Source organism: Carex rostrata, chromosome 16 (assembly GCF_964058835.1).
Source record: "Carex rostrata chromosome 16, lpCarRost1.2, whole genome shotgun sequence".
In the NCBI taxonomy this organism is placed as follows: Eukaryota; Viridiplantae; Streptophyta; class Magnoliopsida; order Poales; family Cyperaceae; genus Carex; species Carex rostrata.
The window spans coordinates 9007541-9027224 of record NC_135933.1 but is presented as its reverse complement, the minus strand read 5'-3'; the positions used below and the strand labels follow the sequence as shown (position 1 = coordinate 9027224).

General features: G+C 35.6%; 3 protein-coding genes across 3 annotated transcripts; 1 reads left to right on the top strand and 2 right to left on the bottom strand.

Annotated features, from left to right (window-relative positions):
* Window positions 1-1091: 1091 nt before the first annotated feature.
* On the bottom strand, window positions 1092-1505 carry LOC144567117 (uncharacterized). The gene has a single exon (XM_078317170.1). The coding sequence runs from the start codon at window positions 1503-1505 to the stop codon at window positions 1092-1094; it is 414 nt and encodes a 137-aa protein (XP_078173296.1).
* Window positions 1506-3202: 1697 nt separating this feature from the next.
* LOC144567116 (uncharacterized) lies at window positions 3203-4141 on the bottom strand. Its single transcript, XM_078317168.1, has 2 exons — window positions 3759-4141; window positions 3203-3638 (listed from the first exon to the last, which is right to left on the bottom strand). Exons 1-2 carry the CDS (start codon window positions 4139-4141, stop codon window positions 3203-3205), a joined length of 819 nt encoding a protein of 272 aa, XP_078173294.1.
* Window positions 4142-8322: 4181 nt separating this feature from the next.
* LOC144567225 (noroxomaritidine synthase 2-like) lies at window positions 8323-10093 on the top strand. The gene has a single exon (XM_078317311.1). It carries the CDS (start codon window positions 8449-8451, stop codon window positions 9976-9978), a length of 1530 nt encoding a protein of 509 aa, XP_078173437.1. The 5' UTR covers window positions 8323-8448; the 3' UTR covers window positions 9979-10093.
* Window positions 10094-19684: the final 9591 nt, after the last annotated feature.

Below are 19684 nucleotides of genomic sequence, written 5' to 3'. Positions count from 1 at the left end.
TTTGCTGATGTGGCAATTAAGAAACTCTAATTTTAGTTTCAGGGATGTGGGAGTTTAGAAACTTTCAGAGACAAAATTTCTAAAAATTAGTTAACAGTTATTTAGAAACTCCAAGAGTTTCACGGATGTAGATGCTCTTACAGCACTTGATACTTGAGAAATGAGGGCCCACGCTCCTAAATATTTGAAGGGGAAAACTTTATATATGTATATTAAATATATATATCTTCGATAGATATGGTCCTACTTATTTAATCTAACAATAACTAAGTGCGCTATATTGTAGCATTAAATTTATTGCTATGTGCACGTTGCACAACGAAGAAGGACGATATATAGTTTTAAAAATCTCGGAGTTAATTGCTCTAATTAGTAATTTCAGGTCTTATATATCTAGTATATTTTGATATGATTTTTGATGTATGAAAAAGAGTGAATTGTTCTCTGGCAGCTTCTGCCATGATCCTTTCAAAAAGAAAAAAAGTGAATTGTGTACATTGAAGAGAAAATCTGACACGAACATTGAAAATAAAAGGATGAAATATTTTTTGGACTGTACCTGATGATGATCATTTTGTACAAATTCTCTAAATTTGGAAGAAAAAAAGAATAATTTTTCCTTGCTATCACAGTTCGTTATTAATTTTTTATTATTATTGATCAATATATTGAATACTAGGGTATTTTGAGAACACATTTAAGATATTGTGTATATTTAATTTCAATGTATATTCTGTTTAATAATTGTTGATTCTTAAAGGATAAAATAATTATTTCTAACACTATTAAAAATTTAAGTATATTTATATAATTTTTTGTATCGTTGTAGATTGAATGAAAAGTATTGCGTATGTCTCAACTGTACATTAAATGACAATTAGTTGTTTCCATCTAGTAATAAAGCTAAATTGACTAAAATATCTTTTCATTAATAGAAAAAGTTTTAGATTTCTCGTATTAAATCTGAACCATAAGATGTTAATTAATAATGGATGTATACCAACAAGTTGGATGAGACTTTTTTTTTGAAATACATTGACAGTGGCTGTCAACCGAACAAGAATAGTAAATTACATCAACGACTACCTATCTTAACAAAATCTCAACCACATCTTACCCTCATGCAAGATCTTCTCTCCCAAGATTACAGCACTTCTACGGGTCCCCTTGAAAATGACCTCGTTCCTCTGACGCCATAGCCACCAGCATACACACAAAACTCTGCACTGCCATTCCTTTTTCCCCAACACACCTTGATTTCTCGAATGTTGCCATGACTTCGCCCAAATCTCCTCCAGAGACAATGCAGACGGCAACCCACTGGGAATCAGTGCCTTGTTACTCGCAATTTGGACAAAATTCCATACTGCTTTTGCATAAGGACAGGTGAATAGTAGGTGCGTCACCGTTTCCAGATCTCCTGAATTGCACATTGGACAAGCTGGCTGACAAGGGATATTCCTGAATTGAAGGACCTCCCTTGTAAGAATTTTGTTTTGCAGCATCAGAACCCCAATAGTCTTACCGATGGCGGCACTTTCGCAATCCAGATTGATCGATTTTCCCATTCAACCTTTCCTCCCTCAATCAAGACCCTGTATATGGATCTAGAAGTATATGTTCCGTTGGTGGTCAAATTCCAAATCAATTCATCCCTCTGGTCATTGAAAGTGAGCGATACCTGAGGAGCTAATACTGACAGAACCGGTGTTGCTTCACACAAAGAAATCAGCGGTTGGGGGGGTTTGAAATTCTCACGATAATCGATAATCGGAGGTCCGTCCAAGGCATCATACCAAAAGGCAATGGTTTTGCCATCTCCTACCACCCAAGATGTACAACCGATGAATAAAGGTCGAATCTTTATAAGGAAATTCCAAAAAAATGAACCTGTTTTATTCCAGACCCTTGGAGCAGTAGACCCTACTCTTGCCACCGTGTTCTTGACTCGCAATTGCAACGCAGTCTTTGCCCAGAGCTCCTCCTTGTATTGGTACAACCTCCACCACCACCTGAGCAACAAAGCTAAGTTATGGGTTTTAATGTCCAATATGCCAAGACCCCCATGCCCTTTGGTCATTCTGCATGAATCCCAGTTGAGAAGTGGTATTCCTCTTGAGTTGTCTTTACCCCAAAGGAAGTCTCGCCTAATTCGGTCAATTTTACAGATAACCCAGTCCGGCAGCTTGAAACAAGACATGAAGTAGATGGGAATTGATGATAGAACCGAATTCAACAATTGCAGCCTACCGCCTCTACTGAGCAGTTTGCCCTGCCAACCTTGCAGCCGAGATTGGAGCCTTTCAATCAGTTTTATGTAGGCTTGCTTCCCAGGTTTGTTAACCGTTAGCGGAAGCCCTAAATAGGTTATTGGCAATTTGGACACCGCGCAGCTCGTGATAGCACTGATCATCTCCAATTGTTGTTGATTTAGGTTGAAAGGAATGATGGCACTCTTAGAGTAGTTTATTCTTAAACCTGACATCTTGGAAAATAATCTCAGCATCATTTTGAAGGTCGCAACAGTCTGAGCGTCAGCGCTTAGAACAAAAGCGGTATCATCCGCATACTGAAGTGCCACTACCGGTTGTCTGATTTTTGGCGCCAAGACATTCCGGTTTGTTTTGTTAAAATTTAGAACCATCATCTGAAGGACATCCACAGCAATTATGAAAAGGAGAGGCGATAAGGGGTCTCCTTGACGGAGGCCCCTTTTATGGCTGAAGTAATCAGAGCAACCACCATTGACTACTATTCTGGAGGAGCTTGTTTGAAGCAGATTTGAGATCCATTCTATCCACTTGACAGGGAACCCCGCCTTTCATCACGTTCATTAGGAAAACCCAACTGACGGAATCGAAGGCCTTCGAGAAGTCAATTTTTGCTAGGACAGCTTGGTGACCATGAGATGATAGGTACTGCAGAATTTCCCGAGTGGAGATAAAATTTTCTGCGATGTACCTGCCCTGCATAAAAGCAGTCTGATTGGCTGAGATCAAATCTGGTAAAACCCCTGAAAGCCTTGTTGCTAGGAGTTTGGAGATAAGCTTCGGGATTAGGTTGATAATGCTGATAGGCTGGTAGTCAGAGGTACCAGTTGGGGAATCATGTTTGGGGATCATGATAATGTTTGCTCTATTGGTTTCGGCTAGGTCCAGTTGACCAAGAGAGAACTTGTGGAAGGCAGTTAAGATGTCCCCTTTCAACAAAGGCCAAAATTTCTTGACAAATTCATTCGGTAAGCCATCGGGGCCGCAAGCCTTGTTAGATGCTCTATCTCGATTTCAGTGAAAGGGGCTGCTAAGTGCTCAAGGTTATGAGTGTCCTGATAGAGCGTTGGGACATCAAAATCAAGTACTGGGTCCGCTGCTCCTAGCAAGACCTTCATGTGATGTAGGAAAATTTGCCGAATCTGGGTATCTTCTTTGATCACCTGTTGGCCCACTTGCAGCGCAGAAACCATATTCAGTCTTGTTCTTGAAGAGGCGAAATTATGGAAGAAGGTTGTATTACGGTCTCCATGTTGAAGCCATCTACAGCGAGATCGTTGAAACCACTTTAGTTCCTCAAAGTTTGCCAATTCAAAAATGCGCTCCTTTAACTTCAAACGAATGCTGAATTCTCTAACATCTAATCTCCTGTGTTCTTCAATACGATCAAAGAAAAGAACTGCTTTCTTACAGAAGGTTAGTTGCTCATTCAATTTGCCAAAATTCTCGATATGTCACTGTCTCATCTCTCTATGCATGACAAGGCACTTGTGCTGAAATGAGGCTTCGGCTAATTCATCACCACTCCAGTTACTAAGAACAACTTCTGCTAATTTTGGATAATTGAACCAGGCTCTTTCCAATCTATATGGTTTTGGGGTAGTTTGCAACTGTTTGCATGTTAACACCAAAGGGAAGTGATCAGAGGCCGAAAGCTCTAGAGCTTCAAGAGTCAGGGATGGGAATTGTGAAGACCAGTGTGTGGATAGGAAGGCCCGATCTAGTTTGGAGAAAGAAGGGCCAGGCTGTTTGTTTGACCACGTATACAACCTGTTTTTGAGTGGAATTTCGAGGACCTGCAGGTCATCCAAGACTTCATTGAACCTATCCATAACTGTGAAGTTTCTCGCGCCTCCGAACCTGTCTACCATTCATCGTGGGACATTAAAGTCTCCCAACAAAACCCACGGCCCGGAGACTAAGTTTTGTAGATTTTGTAGCTCCTGAAGAAATTCAAGTTTTATTGCCGTGCTATCGACTGAGGGTCCATATGTATTAGTGACTGTAAATTGAACCCCACTACTGTTTTGAACAAGAACGGCTATGCATGTGTGCGGTGTTACCCAACAGTTGATAAAAGAGAAATTTCTTTTCCAAGTGATGATCATTCCACCTTTACTGGAATTAGCATTCAGGTAGACACAATTTAATTGAAAGAAAGAGGGGATGAAGCGGGAGACATAAGCTAAATCAATTGCATTTAACTTTGTTTCTTGTAAACAACACACGTCACATCTAGATGACCTAATTAGGTCTCTAACCACACCACACTTATCATGACCTCCCAATCCTCTAATATTCCAAGACAAAAATTTAATTTGTTTTAGTCTATTCATTAAAAAGATTTGAGGCAACAAGAAACAACTAATTGGTCGAGCTTGCTGCATCAAGCATCACCCTCCAAAGAGTCCAGATCATCCTCAGATGTCGATAAGTGGACCCTTTCTTCCATGTGGTCGTCTTGAATTTGGGATAGCGGGATTTGTGGAATTGAAATGACTTGATTTAGCATTTGTGTTTGCCTTTCCTGGTTATCTTCCTCAATCGTCTGGATTACAGCCTCTTTGCTAAGGCCTGCTTGATTGGCTATCACTGAGCAATGCGCATAATCAACCTGGACCTTGTAAAAACCTTCTGGGTCAAGGCAAACATTTATATTGTTGGCCTTCTTGTTTTTCCTCGTAGTGTGTTTAGAGGGCCCAAAATCATCTGCTCGGCCTGCCTTGAAGGCCCATGTTGTTTTCCGCTTGAGTCTGATGCCTTGGCGATATTCATTCAAAGTTTTTTCTGAGCTGCTGACACCTGTCCTAGCCAGCTGTGTAGGTGTTGCTCTTTGTTGTGGCTTGTCATTTTCTCGGGAGACAAACGAGGCACAAAGGCCAAGGTTGATAGCCGCTTTATCCTTTTGGCGATCCCTAGAAGCATGTGGAGGCGTGTGGTCTTGAGTTCCTGGCCGACCTACCGAACCCTGTGTAGTGGGTCGGTTTTGTGGCGAAGTCTGACCCGCAGTCTGTTGTGGCCATGCTCTAGGGTTTCTACCGCTCCCCCTTTGTCGTTGTGACTGATCCCGATGCGTAGAATGAGCCTCTACGTGTTTTTGTTTGCCCTGGTCACGAGGAGAGGTGGCCTCCAAGTTTGCGCCTTGGCTGATTCTATGCGGCGTGAATTGGGGGCTGGTGGGTAGGGTCACATTGTGAAGCTGCTTTTGACCCGCTCCACAGGAGTCTTGGGTAGGAGGCTGCCTAGGGGATTGGGATTGCTGATTTTGGGGCTGCACCCTTTGCAGAATCTGAAACTGCGGCGCAGCCACTGGCACTGCGATTCTTGTCGCAGGATCTTCTGCGGCCATCCTCTCATGATGCTTCATGAACGGTCCCATGGATTTGGCACCTGCCAACGCCGCCCTGACCGGCAATGGGAGAGATTCTGGATCCCGATCACGGCAGAGCTCCATTAGAACTTCCCTGGACATTGGGAACATGTCCTCATCGGATTCCTCCGAGCTTGAGGGGGGGTGCGGTCTTTTGAAGGTGCGCGGCAGCATAGGCAGGTCGGATCTTTTGTATATCGGTTCTCTTTTCCAAGTCAGTGGTGAAACTTTGATGTCATGTTCTAAACCTCCGGCAACCATGGTGATAACCATTGGAATGTTCTCCAGCTCCTCCTACTCGCCAGACCTTCAAATCAGTAGGTTTCGTCGGCTGAACCCGGCCCAGATACACCCCAAAGCTAGAGACAGCTCTGATGACCTCGGAGTCTTTCCACAAGTGTGGTGGAATTCCGGCGAGGTCTAGTAGAACTTTGTATGGTGGGATGTTGACCGAGGCATCTTCAATGGGAGTCCATTGTTGGAATGAGATTCCCATGTCCCAGAGCTGAGGGGACGTCCTTCTTATGAAGGTTTCTACAGCAACCCCGACTGGCAGGTGAAGGAGGAACCGCTCCTTTGATAGGGCACCCACCGCAATGTCGCAGGGCTGTACTAGCTTGGTTTCCACTGCCATGTCAACTATTTGTTCAACAGTGACTGGCGTTTCTTGGCCCTCCGTGTAGACTATCACTGCGTTTTGGAGGCAATTCAGTTCCTCAAAGTATGCATCGTCTCTGTTGATGAAAGAGATGGTCTTCTTAACAGAGGAGGCCGGGAATACAGAGTGAACGCCAGGGTTGGTTGCGTCAAGAAGCTCGTCAAAGCCTGGCTCCTCAGTCTTAGGTCTCGGCGGAGGAAGGATTGGGTTGGACGGCCTGGCTACCGGGTTGAGAATTGGGTTAGTGCAGCCACTAGCAATGTGCCCATCCATCCAACATAAGCCGCACTTTTTAGGGTTCATGCATTTTGAGGCAGTGTGGCCGGTTCTGCAGCACCGGAAGCATCGTCCCCGCCACTCCAGGTAAGCCGAAGAGGGTGGGAACCGCAAGTGGGAGGGGCTGTGTGGTGAGATGAAGTAATAGGTTCTAGGAGGTGTAATAGGTGAAGATGGCCTTGAAGAGTTTGGGGTGGTGGGGGGAAGTGTGTTTGTGGGGCTTGCCGGGGAGGAGACCACCTGAGCATAGGAAGGGTTGGGAAGGTAGGGGGGTGTAAGGGTTCACCATGGGGGAAGCTTACTGGTGGCGGTCTGGGTATCTCTTCTTGCGTGTAACTAGCTGCCACTCCTGTGTCGCCTCCTTGGTCGTTTGGGAAGAAGCCTCCATCTGAACCTTTTGCTCAATTAAGTTTTATGAGTTAAGTTGGATGAGACTTAAATGGTTACTTTTTGATTGATTTGAATTTTTAATTCCTATTCCTTTCTACTAGAATTTAGCAAATTATGAGCTCAGATCATCTCCAACAATACAAATTACACGAACCGATCTTTATCCTTCAATTTAAATTCATGATTCTAATTATATTTCAGTAATTTGTAATTGCATTCTAATTATTTTATCTGTAAGGTATAAATAATATTTTCGTATATTTTTACATCTTTGAATTTTTTTTTGAATCTCTAAAATTGATATACTTATAAAATATTACAATTAGTAATGTAATTAGTACTTCTAAAAAACTGATAGCTTATTAAGATTACTAAATTAACAAATATTTTATATTTGTCGATTAAAATATAATTTGTCATGTTAATGTTTACAATTCTTCAGAAAAATACTTTAGTTAACCTATCTTCTATATAAAAAAGTGAAAGTAATTTAAAAAGAAAAGAAAAAAAATCTGAAAAAAACGTGCATAAACTGATAAATTTGAGATCAAGTGGGGGACAGTTTGATGGACATCAGATTAAATTCAGTCCAATGCTTAATCGAAACCGTTAAATATGCATTAAGATTATTTCACATGAAGTTTAAAACGGACCAGAGTGAAAATTTCACCAAATTTGATCTTATAATTAATAATCGGACGGCCTTAATTCCATTGGGGCTGTTCGGCAAGGCTTCCTTAAGTCTCCTTGAGACTAAAGGAGTCTCCTTTAGCTTTCTTAGTCGCTTAATCCTGCTGAACACCGGTTCCTTAGCACGGATTAAGATTACCTCCTTTAGTCTCATTTTGTCCGGATCTTAATTCTCTGTCCGGGTCTTAAGACACCTCTACCCCTTCTTTTAGCCTCCTTAGCTATCACTCACGAATTAAGACAACTGAACATCGATTCCTTAAAGAAGAAGACTTAATTCTAACTAGAATTAATTAAGAGGCGTTGCCGAACAGGCCATTGGGATTAGTTGTTAAATTATTTCGGAAATAGGGTCAAAATACATCTGACCGAGATCAAACCATTGAATGAGGCAGGTACCTACTTCTCTATTCATTCCTTATTCCCCCGAAAGATACTTTTGAACTAACTTGTACATGCATTCTCAACAAATTAAATGAGACTGACCCATATTACCGTTGCTCCATTTTACATTGTGAAAACTTTTGTTTAACACATTTATCTTTTAGTACGTAAAAAGCAACATATAGATCAAAATATATATAAACCCTATATATAGCTTCTTCACGTGCAGTATAGGAAGGATCGATATAAAGATAAGCTAATTAAATCGTGGCAAGCAAGTCATCCACGCCTCAATAATTGGAACAATATTTAGGTGCAACGTAACACTGATCAGATAAGACAAAGGAGGTTACTATATCTAAGCCAATGCACACATCATCTATCTCTCTCAACCTAACTAGCAAATTACAATGGCTTGGCCATCTCTTTCTTTCCCTGAGCTGCTGTTCTCCATTCCTTGCCTCCTCCTTTTCATCTATTACTACCATTACTTCGTCTCCTCTAGAAACAAACAACCTACGTATACTATTCCGGTGTATTGGCCGGTAGTGGGCATGATGCCGTATCTAATATCAAATCTCAATGATTTACATGGGTGGCTCACCGGCACCTTATGTCAGTGCCGTTGCAACTTCGTTTTCCGTGGTGGATGGTTTCCTGGCATGAATCTCTTTGTAACAAGTGATCCCTTGAACATACAACATATCTTCACATCAAATTTCCAAAACTACCCTAAAGGAGAGGAATTTTTGGAGATTTTCGACATACTTGGTGATGGCATCTTTAATTCTGATGCTGATATGTGGCGGTCTCAACGTGTTAAGGCACAACAGCTCATCTCTCACCCTCGCTTTCGTGCCTATGTGGTACAGTCAAGCCGGGACAAGGTGGAGATGTCACTCCTCCCTTTCTTGGCTCATGCATCCAAGCAAGATCAACCTATAGACATGCAAGACGTGTGTTTGCGGTTAACTTTCGACATCACTACCAAATTAATCTTTGGTGTCGATCCTAATTCTCTGTCTATTGGGTTGCCGACGGTACCTTTTGCACGAGCAATGGATGTTGCCATGGAGGCTTTGTTCTTTCGGCATGTCATACCTGTGTGGAAGCTTCTACGGAGGCTAAATATGGGAAGAGAAAAGAAGCTAGCTGTTGCATGGAGAGTGATTGATCGATTTGTCGAAGAAACAATTGAGAAAAAGAGAGCCGAGAAGAAGGCAGCAAACTCAACAGAGAACTTGCCTGATTTGTTATCATCTTATATAGATGACAATGAAACCGGCACCGTAGACAAGTTCTTGAGAGATACTACTGTCAACCTAATGCTAGCAGGTCGTGACACAACCGGGGCTGGCATCTCATGGTTCCTCTGGCTGCTTACGCAAAACCGTCATGTTGAAGAAAAGATCCTAAATGAATTGAGTTCAATTCCTCAAAGCTTCACCTCTGACGGGATGGTCATATTTAATCCCGAAGAGCTCACAAAATCAGTCTACTTGCATGCTGCACTAAATGAAGCACTCCGGCTATTTCCACCGGTTCCATTTGAGCATAAAGGGGTGTTGAAGGATGATATGCTACCGAGCGGTTTCTTGATAACGCCCGGCACAAAGGTTCTTATATCGACTTATTCGATGGCAAGGATGGAGGGGGTTTGGGGAAAAGATTGCTCAGAATTCAAACCAGAAAGGTGGATTACTGACAACAACAAGTTGAAATATGAACCTTCTTATAAATTTTTATCCTTTAATACTGGTCCAAGGACTTGTTTGGGAAAGGACATGGCTTTTACACAGATGAAAGCAGCAGCGGCTGCAATAGTGTATAATTTTTATTTTGAGGTGGTAGAAGGCCATGTCATTGCTCCAAAGCATTCTATTATTCTCCAGATGAAAAATGGTTTAATGGTGAGAGTAAAGAAGAGAAGTGCTGCATGATTTTCTGAGTTGAGTTGAGATGTGGACTAATTTCCGCTGGAAAATAATGTTAGTTTGTTTATCTTATAATTAGTTTCTATGGTTGTGATTTATTTATATTATCAGCAGTATTTTGTAGACAACTACTTGTGTTTTTTTTTTTTGTGTGACTTGTAAACTTAATTAGGAATTATACAAAAAAGAATGAAACTATGTGTGCTTCAATGAAAAGCTATAGCTACTTACATAGGTGTGCAAGTACAGGAAGAAAATAAATCATATAATTTGTAAAATCAGAGCCCACATTTAATTTATTTTTAAAAAAAGTGAAAATAGAGTCATGCCCTTGGTTTTTTCACTAAATGGAAGTTTCAAAAAGATATTTGAACAAGTGTTCGGAAAAATAAATAAAATCAAATTTAGAGCATAAATTTTCAACAGGTTGCCGAAAAGGTTAATAATAATTTAAACATTTTTTCTTTAAAAGGTAGGCAAAGCGAATTATTTTTTTTGTAAAACAAAATTAATATGAGACAGATAATTCATAATTCAGAGCAAGGTAATTCTTTGCATGTAAGATGTATCATTCAAGATATACTGCTGCACCTTGGAGGGGAGTTCATCAGATCCAGTGGGATACTCTACTGTACTGTGTAGAATGTGATTTACATCGTTTGTTTGACACGAATATTAAAGACCTCGTGTTGGTTGTGGACTTGTGGGGCCGAAATTTTTATTTCTACCATATTTATAAAAAAAAAAACATTCATGTTTAGTGGGAATTCAAATTTTATCCTGGCCGTTAATCCATTTGACACTAGCCCAAAGACTGAGTGCGCGTATCCTCTGAAATATCTCAACTTTTGCGTGACCGACGTGTCCGGTGCCTATTCGGGGGTGATGTAGGGGTCAGTGTCATGTAGCTTTGAGATTCGTGCAGAACGTCTTTAAACGGTTAAGATTTTCCATAAAGTCACGCAAAGTTTGAGATATCTCAGAGGATACGAATTCCCAAAGACTGGGATGTTTTAAATGAGACACGTGGTTGTTTTAAATGGAAAGATACACTCTGATGTGTGGAAAAAGGCTGTCAAAAAAGTCAAACAACCTAAATATTAAATGTAAGTAGTATTTGAATGGGGCCTTGTTATCTGTGAAAAAAAAAAATATGGGGACAGTTATTTTATTCGGAGACTTCTAAGCTGGGGCTGGAGGATTAATTGACGGTCCCAGTTTTTGATACTGTCAAATAGTTTGACTGTCTGGATAAAATTCTAATTCTATGAGAGCGTTTTGATTTATTATGAGTAAAGTTAGAGTGTGATGTGCTCAGCACAATTTCAAAATTACATCGGATCGACTCTATATGTTGAATTCAAACCGTTGAAATTCATGTACTTCATGAATAATGCATATACATGCAAAATTTTGAAAGTTTCGAGTTTATTTGCTACATGGTTAAGTGGTCAAAGAAATGAATATTTTATAAGTTATTTTATATATTCAATTTTTATTATTTTTTTTGACTGTTTGACCTTGTAGCAAATAAATTCGAAACTTTCAAAATTTTGCATGTATATGCATCACTCATGAAGTACATGGATTTCAACGGTTTGGATTTGACATTTAACGTCAATCCGATATATTTTTGAAGTTGTGCTCACCAAACCCTCTTGGTGAGTACATTACACCCTAGCTTTACTCATTTATTATTATTATTATGGTATAAATAAAATTTTCGGCTTCTGTGTGTGTGTTGGGTTTTTTTTGGTGTGGGTGGGTGGGTGGGGGAGCGCTTGAGCATGAACCCCATTTTAAATTGACCTCTCATCCATTAAATGTGCCAAATAGTTGAAAACAGAGGACTCTTTGAAATGTTGATTGATTCTTTCTGGAGCAGAGCAGTCTTCAACGTTGGCCACATGTTAATAAACTGGCAATCCTTTTTATTTAAATAATTATTTTCAGAATTTTTACATTTCAGTCAAGCAAAAAGTTCCCATTGGCTCCCTAAACAATCCCATATGGGCATGGTAATATTATTTTAGAAATTAAGAAAGATCACTGTTTGAATTTCTTTAATTTCTTTTTAACTACAATAACATAAAATTTAAAATTTAAATGTCAAAATATAATAGTTAGTTATGATCTATCTCTGAGCATATGTAAAAGATTATAACATTTTGATTTTATTTTAATTAGTATCAAGAGCTTACAAAAATACACATATATAGATAAATTATGGATGTTGAATTTCAACTTATTTATTCATATAAAATCAATATAAAAAAGCGATAAATTTTTATGTTTATGTCGAAAAAATAATATAAATAACATCTAACGATTTTATTTTGACATATAAATTTTAATTTTTGTTATTAAAAAAATATAAAATAGAAACATGATGAAAACACAAAAAAAAAATGAAAGTATTTGAACTCTCATTATTAAAATAGATTATCAAAACATGATGGATTGCCTTTTTTGCTTTTTTTGGGACCGAACCATTGGATATCTACTGTAATTAAATGAATAGTTCGGTTCTAATAATTTCTTTCAGTGTGTCTTCATTCCACAAAATAAATAAAAAAAGAGTGAGTCTATGGTACTATGCATATTACGATTTGGCACCGTGCTACGGCTCTATATTTGAGTTTTCAAATCCTAATGGTCGATCTGAACCGTTTATCTTGTTCTCCATATTAATATGTGTTTGGAGACCAAATTTTACATTTTTTGAAATTTTTTTACTATTTTTGTAGATTTATTGAAAATCACTGCTTTTGGATGGTCCAGAATTTTCAGATCAAGTGATTTTCTAAATATCTAAAAAAATAGTAAAAAAAATTTCAAAAAATGTAAAATTTGGTCTCCAAATACATATTAATATGGAGAACAAGATGAACGGTTCGGATCGATCATTAAGATTTGAAAACTCAAATATAGAACCGTAGCACGGTAACAACCCGTGATATGCATAGCACCATAGACTCACTCATAAAAAAAAACTGGGACTAAATTAGTAGAGACAATAAAATCTACGGACCCTCTCCTCTTCTTACCCACATGGGTCATCAAACTACTGGTTTAATATTTTTAATAACCAATACATTTACATACTCTCAGTAGGACCGAATTAATAACTTAAATCTATCTAGAGGAGAGATCCGATTATCACAATTTTGAGTTACTACAGAGTTAATATAACTAATTTTTTACATTTTCAAATTTCAAATTGTCGATACAAACTGTTTAGCATGATATCTACAATAAAATGTGCTTTCAGATCAAATTTTACATTTTTTTAAATTTTTTTATTATTTATTAAGATGGGTACAAAATTTAATGATCTGAATTTGACTAGTTTTTATAAAATACTTAATAAATAGTAAAAATATTCAAAAAAAATATAAAATTTGATATGCAAGCACATTTTATTGTGGAGATCATGTTAAATAATTTGATTAATGATTTGGACTTTAAAAATATAAAAACTAATTGTAGTAACTCAAAATTATGATCCTCTTCTATCTATTTATCAAAGAAAAAAAGATAATGTAATTTTATTTTAAATATATAAAATTGAAGGGTGTCGGCGAGTGATCAGTAAAGCATTCGCAATGATTCTTACAGAGACCATCGTACGATGTATTTTTTTAATTGTTTCATCATCGAAATAGAATTAGACAATCAGATTCGACACGAGTTGGCTACGGTGCTATGTGTAGCATAGAGAGTCTCCGTGCAACAACTTAATATTTGAGTTTTTAAAATTCTGAACTGTTCAACATGATCTCTATATAAATATGTACTTGCAAATTAAATTTTATATTTTTTAAATTTTTTTTACTATTTTTTTAGATGGATAAATAATCACTTAATCTGAATGGTATATAATTTTCAGATCAAATGATTTTCTACCTATCTAAAAAAATAGTAAAATTTTTTCTAAAAAATATAAAATTTAGTTTGCAAATACATATTTATATAGAGATTATGTTAAATGGTTTGAATCGTCTATTAGAATTTTGAAAATTCAAGCTGTTGTACAGAGATCCTTTATGCTACTCGTAGCATATTAGCATTTTCCTTCGACATAGTTTAACTTTTGATTATTTTCGAATTTTAAATGTCACGAGTTGAATATTATAAGTTTTGAACCATGTTATCATTTGGATCAATCTCGAATTCGAAGTGGTATCGGGTGTAAATCAAATTTGGATTAAGATAAAAATGTTTAAGTTGAGTCATTTGAGATCACAGTTGTATGTTCTTATCAGTTGGATAAATAAACGTTAGTTTAAGTTTGAGGAGAGTTTAAATCTCTAATGTCTTTCATGTTTCATCGTTGAATTCAAATAGTTAATTCAAACCACTTAACTTGATCTCGGTACTAAAATGTGATTGGAAACTAAGGCTTATATATATATATATATAGAGGTGGGCTACGGTGAGTTGCGAAGTAAAACGCGTTTCTACTTCACGTCGTATTTTTATTTTAAAAGTCCAAACGACCGATCCGAACCGTTAGATGTTTAATCCATATTGAAATGTGCTTGGAGACCAAATTTTACATTTTTTGGAATTGTTTTACTATTTATTAAGCATTTTTTAAAATTGCTGTTTTGCTGTAAACAGTAAAAAACAGTAAAATTTTCTGGACCATCAGATCGGCGACTTTCAAAATTGCTTAATAAATAGTAAAAAAATTTCAAAAAATGTAAAATTTGTCCTGCAAGCACATTTCAATATGAAGAACAAGATGAACGGTTCGGATCAACGTTTTGAACTTAAAATCACAAAATATGAGCGTAAAGTAAAATAGTTGCTTTACTTCGCAACTCACCGTAGCCTAGCTCATATATATAGTGAGTCTATGGTACTATGCATATCACGGGTTGTTACCGTGCTACGGCTCTATATTTGAGTTTTCAAATCCTAACGATCGATCTGAACCGTTCATCTTGTTCTCCATATTAATATGTGTTTGGAGACCAAATTTTACATTGTTTGAAATTTTTTTACTATTTTTTTAGATATTTAGAAAATCACTTGATCTGAAAATTCTGGACCATCCAAAAACAGTGATTTTCAATAAATCTAAAAAAATAGTAAAAAATTTTCAAAAAATGTAAAATTTCGTCTCCAAACACATATTAATATGGAGAACAAGATGAACGGTTCGGATCGACCGTTAGGATTTGAAAACTCGAATATAGAGCCGTAGCACGGTGCCAAATCGTAATATGCATAGTACCATAGACTCACTCTATATATATATATATATTTTTTTTTTAAAATAGGTACAAATCATTGTTTTTGGATCATTCAAATACAATGATTTGTACCTATTTGAAAAAATTCTAAACAATTTTAAAAAAATATAAAATTTGGTCTCCAAGTACATTTTAATATGTATATCATGTTGAGCAGTTCAGATTAATTGTTTGAATTTTAAAAACTTAAATAACACTTGTGAAAAATGATGAAGTATAGAAAAAAAACAGAATCATTTCAACCCATAACCCTCCTACAATTTATTCGTTTTATAATTCTTTCTAAAGATTAATTAGTTATCGTTACACTCATTGCAACAACAGACATTTTTAAAAATTTCAAAATATTTTAATAAAATTAATTAGGATTCGACTGAATTTATAAGAATACTCAAACTTTGAAATTTTTTTTATAAATTTTAATTTCAAACCGTGAAATTTTTTCACGATTTGGATTTCTTTTTTCTTTTTTAATTCCAAACTCTTATCACTGCATTTTTATATTCAAACTCATATCACTTATTACATGCATGGAGCCACGTGGCATGAATGCCACGGTATTTTTTTTTATATAATTTTGTATTTTTACAATTTAGACCTTCATATTATTCAATATCATAAAAAAGTCCAAATAAATTTCAATACATAAATAAAATTATCAGGTATTACAAAAATAGTACAAATCGCAGCAGAGATTATTGCCAAAGATCATAGAACATATTGTGCTCTTCTGAATTTGAGTATATGCGAATTTCCAACAAGATTTGATAACTAATTAACTGTGCCCAAGAGGTGCATCTTTGATCAGCAGCGCTGGTCTAAAATAAATTATTTTAGAATAACTATGCCCAAGAGGAGTTTGAAATAATTTATTTTAGACCAGCGCTACTGATCAAAGATGCACCTCTTGGGCACAGTTAATTAGTTATCAAACCTTGTTGGAAATTCGCATATACCCAAATTCAGAAGAGCACAGTATGTTCTATGATCTTTGGCAATAATCTCTCTTGCGATTTGTACCATTTTTGTAATACCCAATAATCTTATTTATTTATATAAAATTTATTTGGACTTATTTATGATATTGAATAATATGAATGTCTAAATTGTAAAAATGCAAAACTATATATAAACAAAAAAAACCGTGGCATTCAAGCCACGTGGCTCCATGCATGTAATAAGTGATAAGAATTTGTATATAAAAATGCAGTGATAAGAGTTTGGAATTAAAAAAAAAAAAAACTAAACCGTGGAAATTTTTCACGGTTTGGAATTAAAATTCAAAGACGTGAAAAAATTCTACGGTTTGAATATTTTTATAAATTCAGCTCAATTCTAGTTATTTTTAATAAAATATTTTATAAAATGAGTATTTTTAAAAATGTCGGTTGCTGTCACGGCATCACCATGTGGCGTCTATACACCGTGCCATATGTCATGCTTCTGGCATGTATCGGCTCGACTTAGGCACCTGGGCCCTGGCACCATAACATGCTAAATCTGTCGGTGTCTATTCAACGCTAACAAACACATGTGACAGCACATGCTTTTGTCGTGCTGTGTTTTATTTACATTTCTTAAAGAGTGAGTCTACGGTGTCTTTTCGGAGACATCCGATAAAAAAGAGTGACTCTACGGTAATGTGCATATTACGGTTTGCTCTGAATTTATATATATATATATATTTTTTTCAAAGTTTATACGGTTGATTTCAACTGTTAAATATGATTTTTATATGACAATGTGTATAAAGATTATATTTATAAATTTAACATTTTTACTATTTTTTTAAATAGATAAAAAATCACTACTTTCGGAGTAGTTCAGAATGTTTAGATCAAGTGATATTCTACTTATCTAAAAAAAAAAATTGGATCTTATTTTATATGCATATCATATCATGCTAAGCATTTTAATCAATTATTTGGACTTCGAAAACTAATATATACATATTACCAAAGTCTCATTCTTTTTAAAAATATAATTTTGTATATAATAGATGTTGATACTATTTATTTAATCAAGATAAAAATTGTATCAAGCAAATTAGGTTAAGAATATAATAAATAAAAGGAAAGAGGATCTAATAAATTAGACCTTATTCCGGAAGAACTTAATTTTTTCTCTCATGATAAGAATTAGACCTACTAAAATAGACCTAATAAATTAGACCTACTAAAATCATCTAAAGTGGGGAGAAAATTCAACTATTTCTTTCCTTGTGATTTGAAAAGTCCGATAATCTAAAAAATACTTGATGGAAGACTCAAAATTTTCATTTCTAAAACATTTTTTTTTTGGAAAATAATAACTTCGGTAAGGTGCCATATAAAACTTTAATACATACAATACATATAAAAACTGATTTTATTAATATAAAGTTGTATATTATATAAAAGGATGAAATTTCTTTTTTCTTTTGAAGTAGCAAGTTTTTAAGTTTTGCCTATGAAATTTTTGATAAAAATACATTAAAATAAGGAAGCTGATATGAGTACCCGCACCTAAACTGCCATAACTGCTTGTGGGGACCGCAACCGTTTCAGATCTGTAACTTTTTTTTTAATATTAATAGGCAAATCTTGAAGTATGTAGTCCAAATAAAACAAGTATTTATATCTATATAGTAAACAATGTAAACGATAAATTAATTATTTTTAAATAATCGTACCCGCACCTAAACTGCCATAAATTACTTGTGAGGACTGAAAATAATTGTACCCGCACTTTTTTTTTGAAATTTCTGACGTCGTACCCGCATTAGGAACCACTCAAATGGCATGGGGGAACCATAATTGCATGTGGGGACTGAAAGTATTAATATCTAAGTATTGAAAGTATTTATATCTATACTACGCTATACTTACAGCAATCTCAAAAAATGTTTATAACTATACAGTTATCATAAAATGAAAATTATTTATCTTGTATGCATAAATCATCTAAAAAATACACATTTAGATCAATATCTATTCTGGTATTGAACAATAAAATGAAAATTATTTATCAGTTCAACATTTTATATATTACAGATGGAAAGTATTAATATCTGTTATAAGTAATGTAGATATATATTCAATCAAGTATTGCTAATGGAGTGGGGGAAGAGAGAGAGAGAGAGAGTCTATTTTAGAAAGTCGTTAGTTAGGATGGTCAAATTAGAAGGTTGACTGAGTTGAAAAATATGTGGGTACAGTGCGGGGACGGAGGTGTGGGTACTAAAATGATTATTCTTAAAATAATGTACATAGAAGAGACCTCTGGCAGCTGCATCAAACCATCTTTCTTGTTGCTACCTGCTCACTAAGGATTCAAATATTTCATATCTTTTATATACTATGGTGTCTCACATTTTTTATCTTCATTTTAAAAGTCTAAAGAGTCAATTCGAACTACTCAACATGATCTTTATATTAAAATGTACCAGAAAACCAAATTTTGTATTTCTTTTTTAAGTCGTTTTATTATTTTTTAGATGGGTACAAAATAATTATTTTTGGAACATCCAAAAATAGTGATTTTGTACCTATATAAAAATAGTAAAAAATGTCTAAAAAAGTATAAATTTTGATCTCTAAACACATTTTAATATGAAAAATATAAAATTTGTACCTGACTCAATACAATACTCTTAGCCGGGCCTAACTAATTCGGTGCTTATTTAAAATATAGGGATGTATGCATTGAGATTTGTGTCAAACTGAAACTGACAACTCAGATCTCACTGTACTCAGTCAGGTATTGCATTGGATCTGAATTCAATCTCGTATCCAGGATTCATTTTTTTTTTCCACTCCACGTTGTCCTTAAAATTACACTTATAGGTCATGAAGTCATGATTGGTTGTTATTTTACATCTTGTCTTGCCTGAAGGAATAATTAGATGTTAGAAAATGAATCTTTGTTTATGTTAGAAAATAATAGTATACTATTTTAGAGAAAATGAATCTTTGTTTATTTCAGATTTAGACGTGACCTTAAAATTTATATAAAAATATTGAAATCTAACTCTTTATGAACTTTGCATATTTTCTGAGTCCTGAGCTCTTCTGTCGATCTACGTTGAACTTTTTTCTAAACAATAAAAAAACAAACAAACAAACAAATTACAGATCGATCCATATGACGGTAGCAACAATTAATGTTAGGGGCAAGTGGCATGAATTGCGCATTGTTTCACTCGCAAGTACATATCGCGGTATGGGATGCATATCCAATAATGTGGCCTTATCAACATATATGATATGGGAAAAAAAAAAAAAAAAAACATATATGATATGGTACGGGACCAAATTAAGTCTGTGTGGTGTCAAATTTACAAGCCCATATGTATGCAAGGGGAACCGCTACTTTATTATTATTTGTTCAATATCATACTATATTTGATATCAGGTTCGATCAATTTGTAAAGGGGGATTTTTTTCATAAACCATAATTAATAAAACGAATTT

What these genes read in the sequence shown, in the direction of transcription:
- LOC144567117 (XM_078317170.1), bottom strand. Translation starts at nt 1,505, where the DNA reads ATGCTGCAAAACAAAATTCTTACAAGGGAGGTCCTTCAATTCAGGAAT.
- LOC144567116 (XM_078317168.1), bottom strand. Translation starts at nt 4,141, where the DNA reads ATGGTAGACAGGTTCGGAGGCGCGAGAAACTTCACAGTTATGGATAGG. An exon ending in GAAGCCTCATTTCAGCACAA is followed by an intron (nt 3,639 to 3,758) that starts GTGCCTTGTCAT and finishes TGAAGAACACAG; the next exon opens with GAGATTAGATGTTAGAGAAT.
- LOC144567225 (XM_078317311.1), top strand. Translation starts at nt 8,449, where the DNA reads ATGGCTTGGCCATCTCTTTCTTTCCCTGAGCTGCTGTTCTCCATTCCT.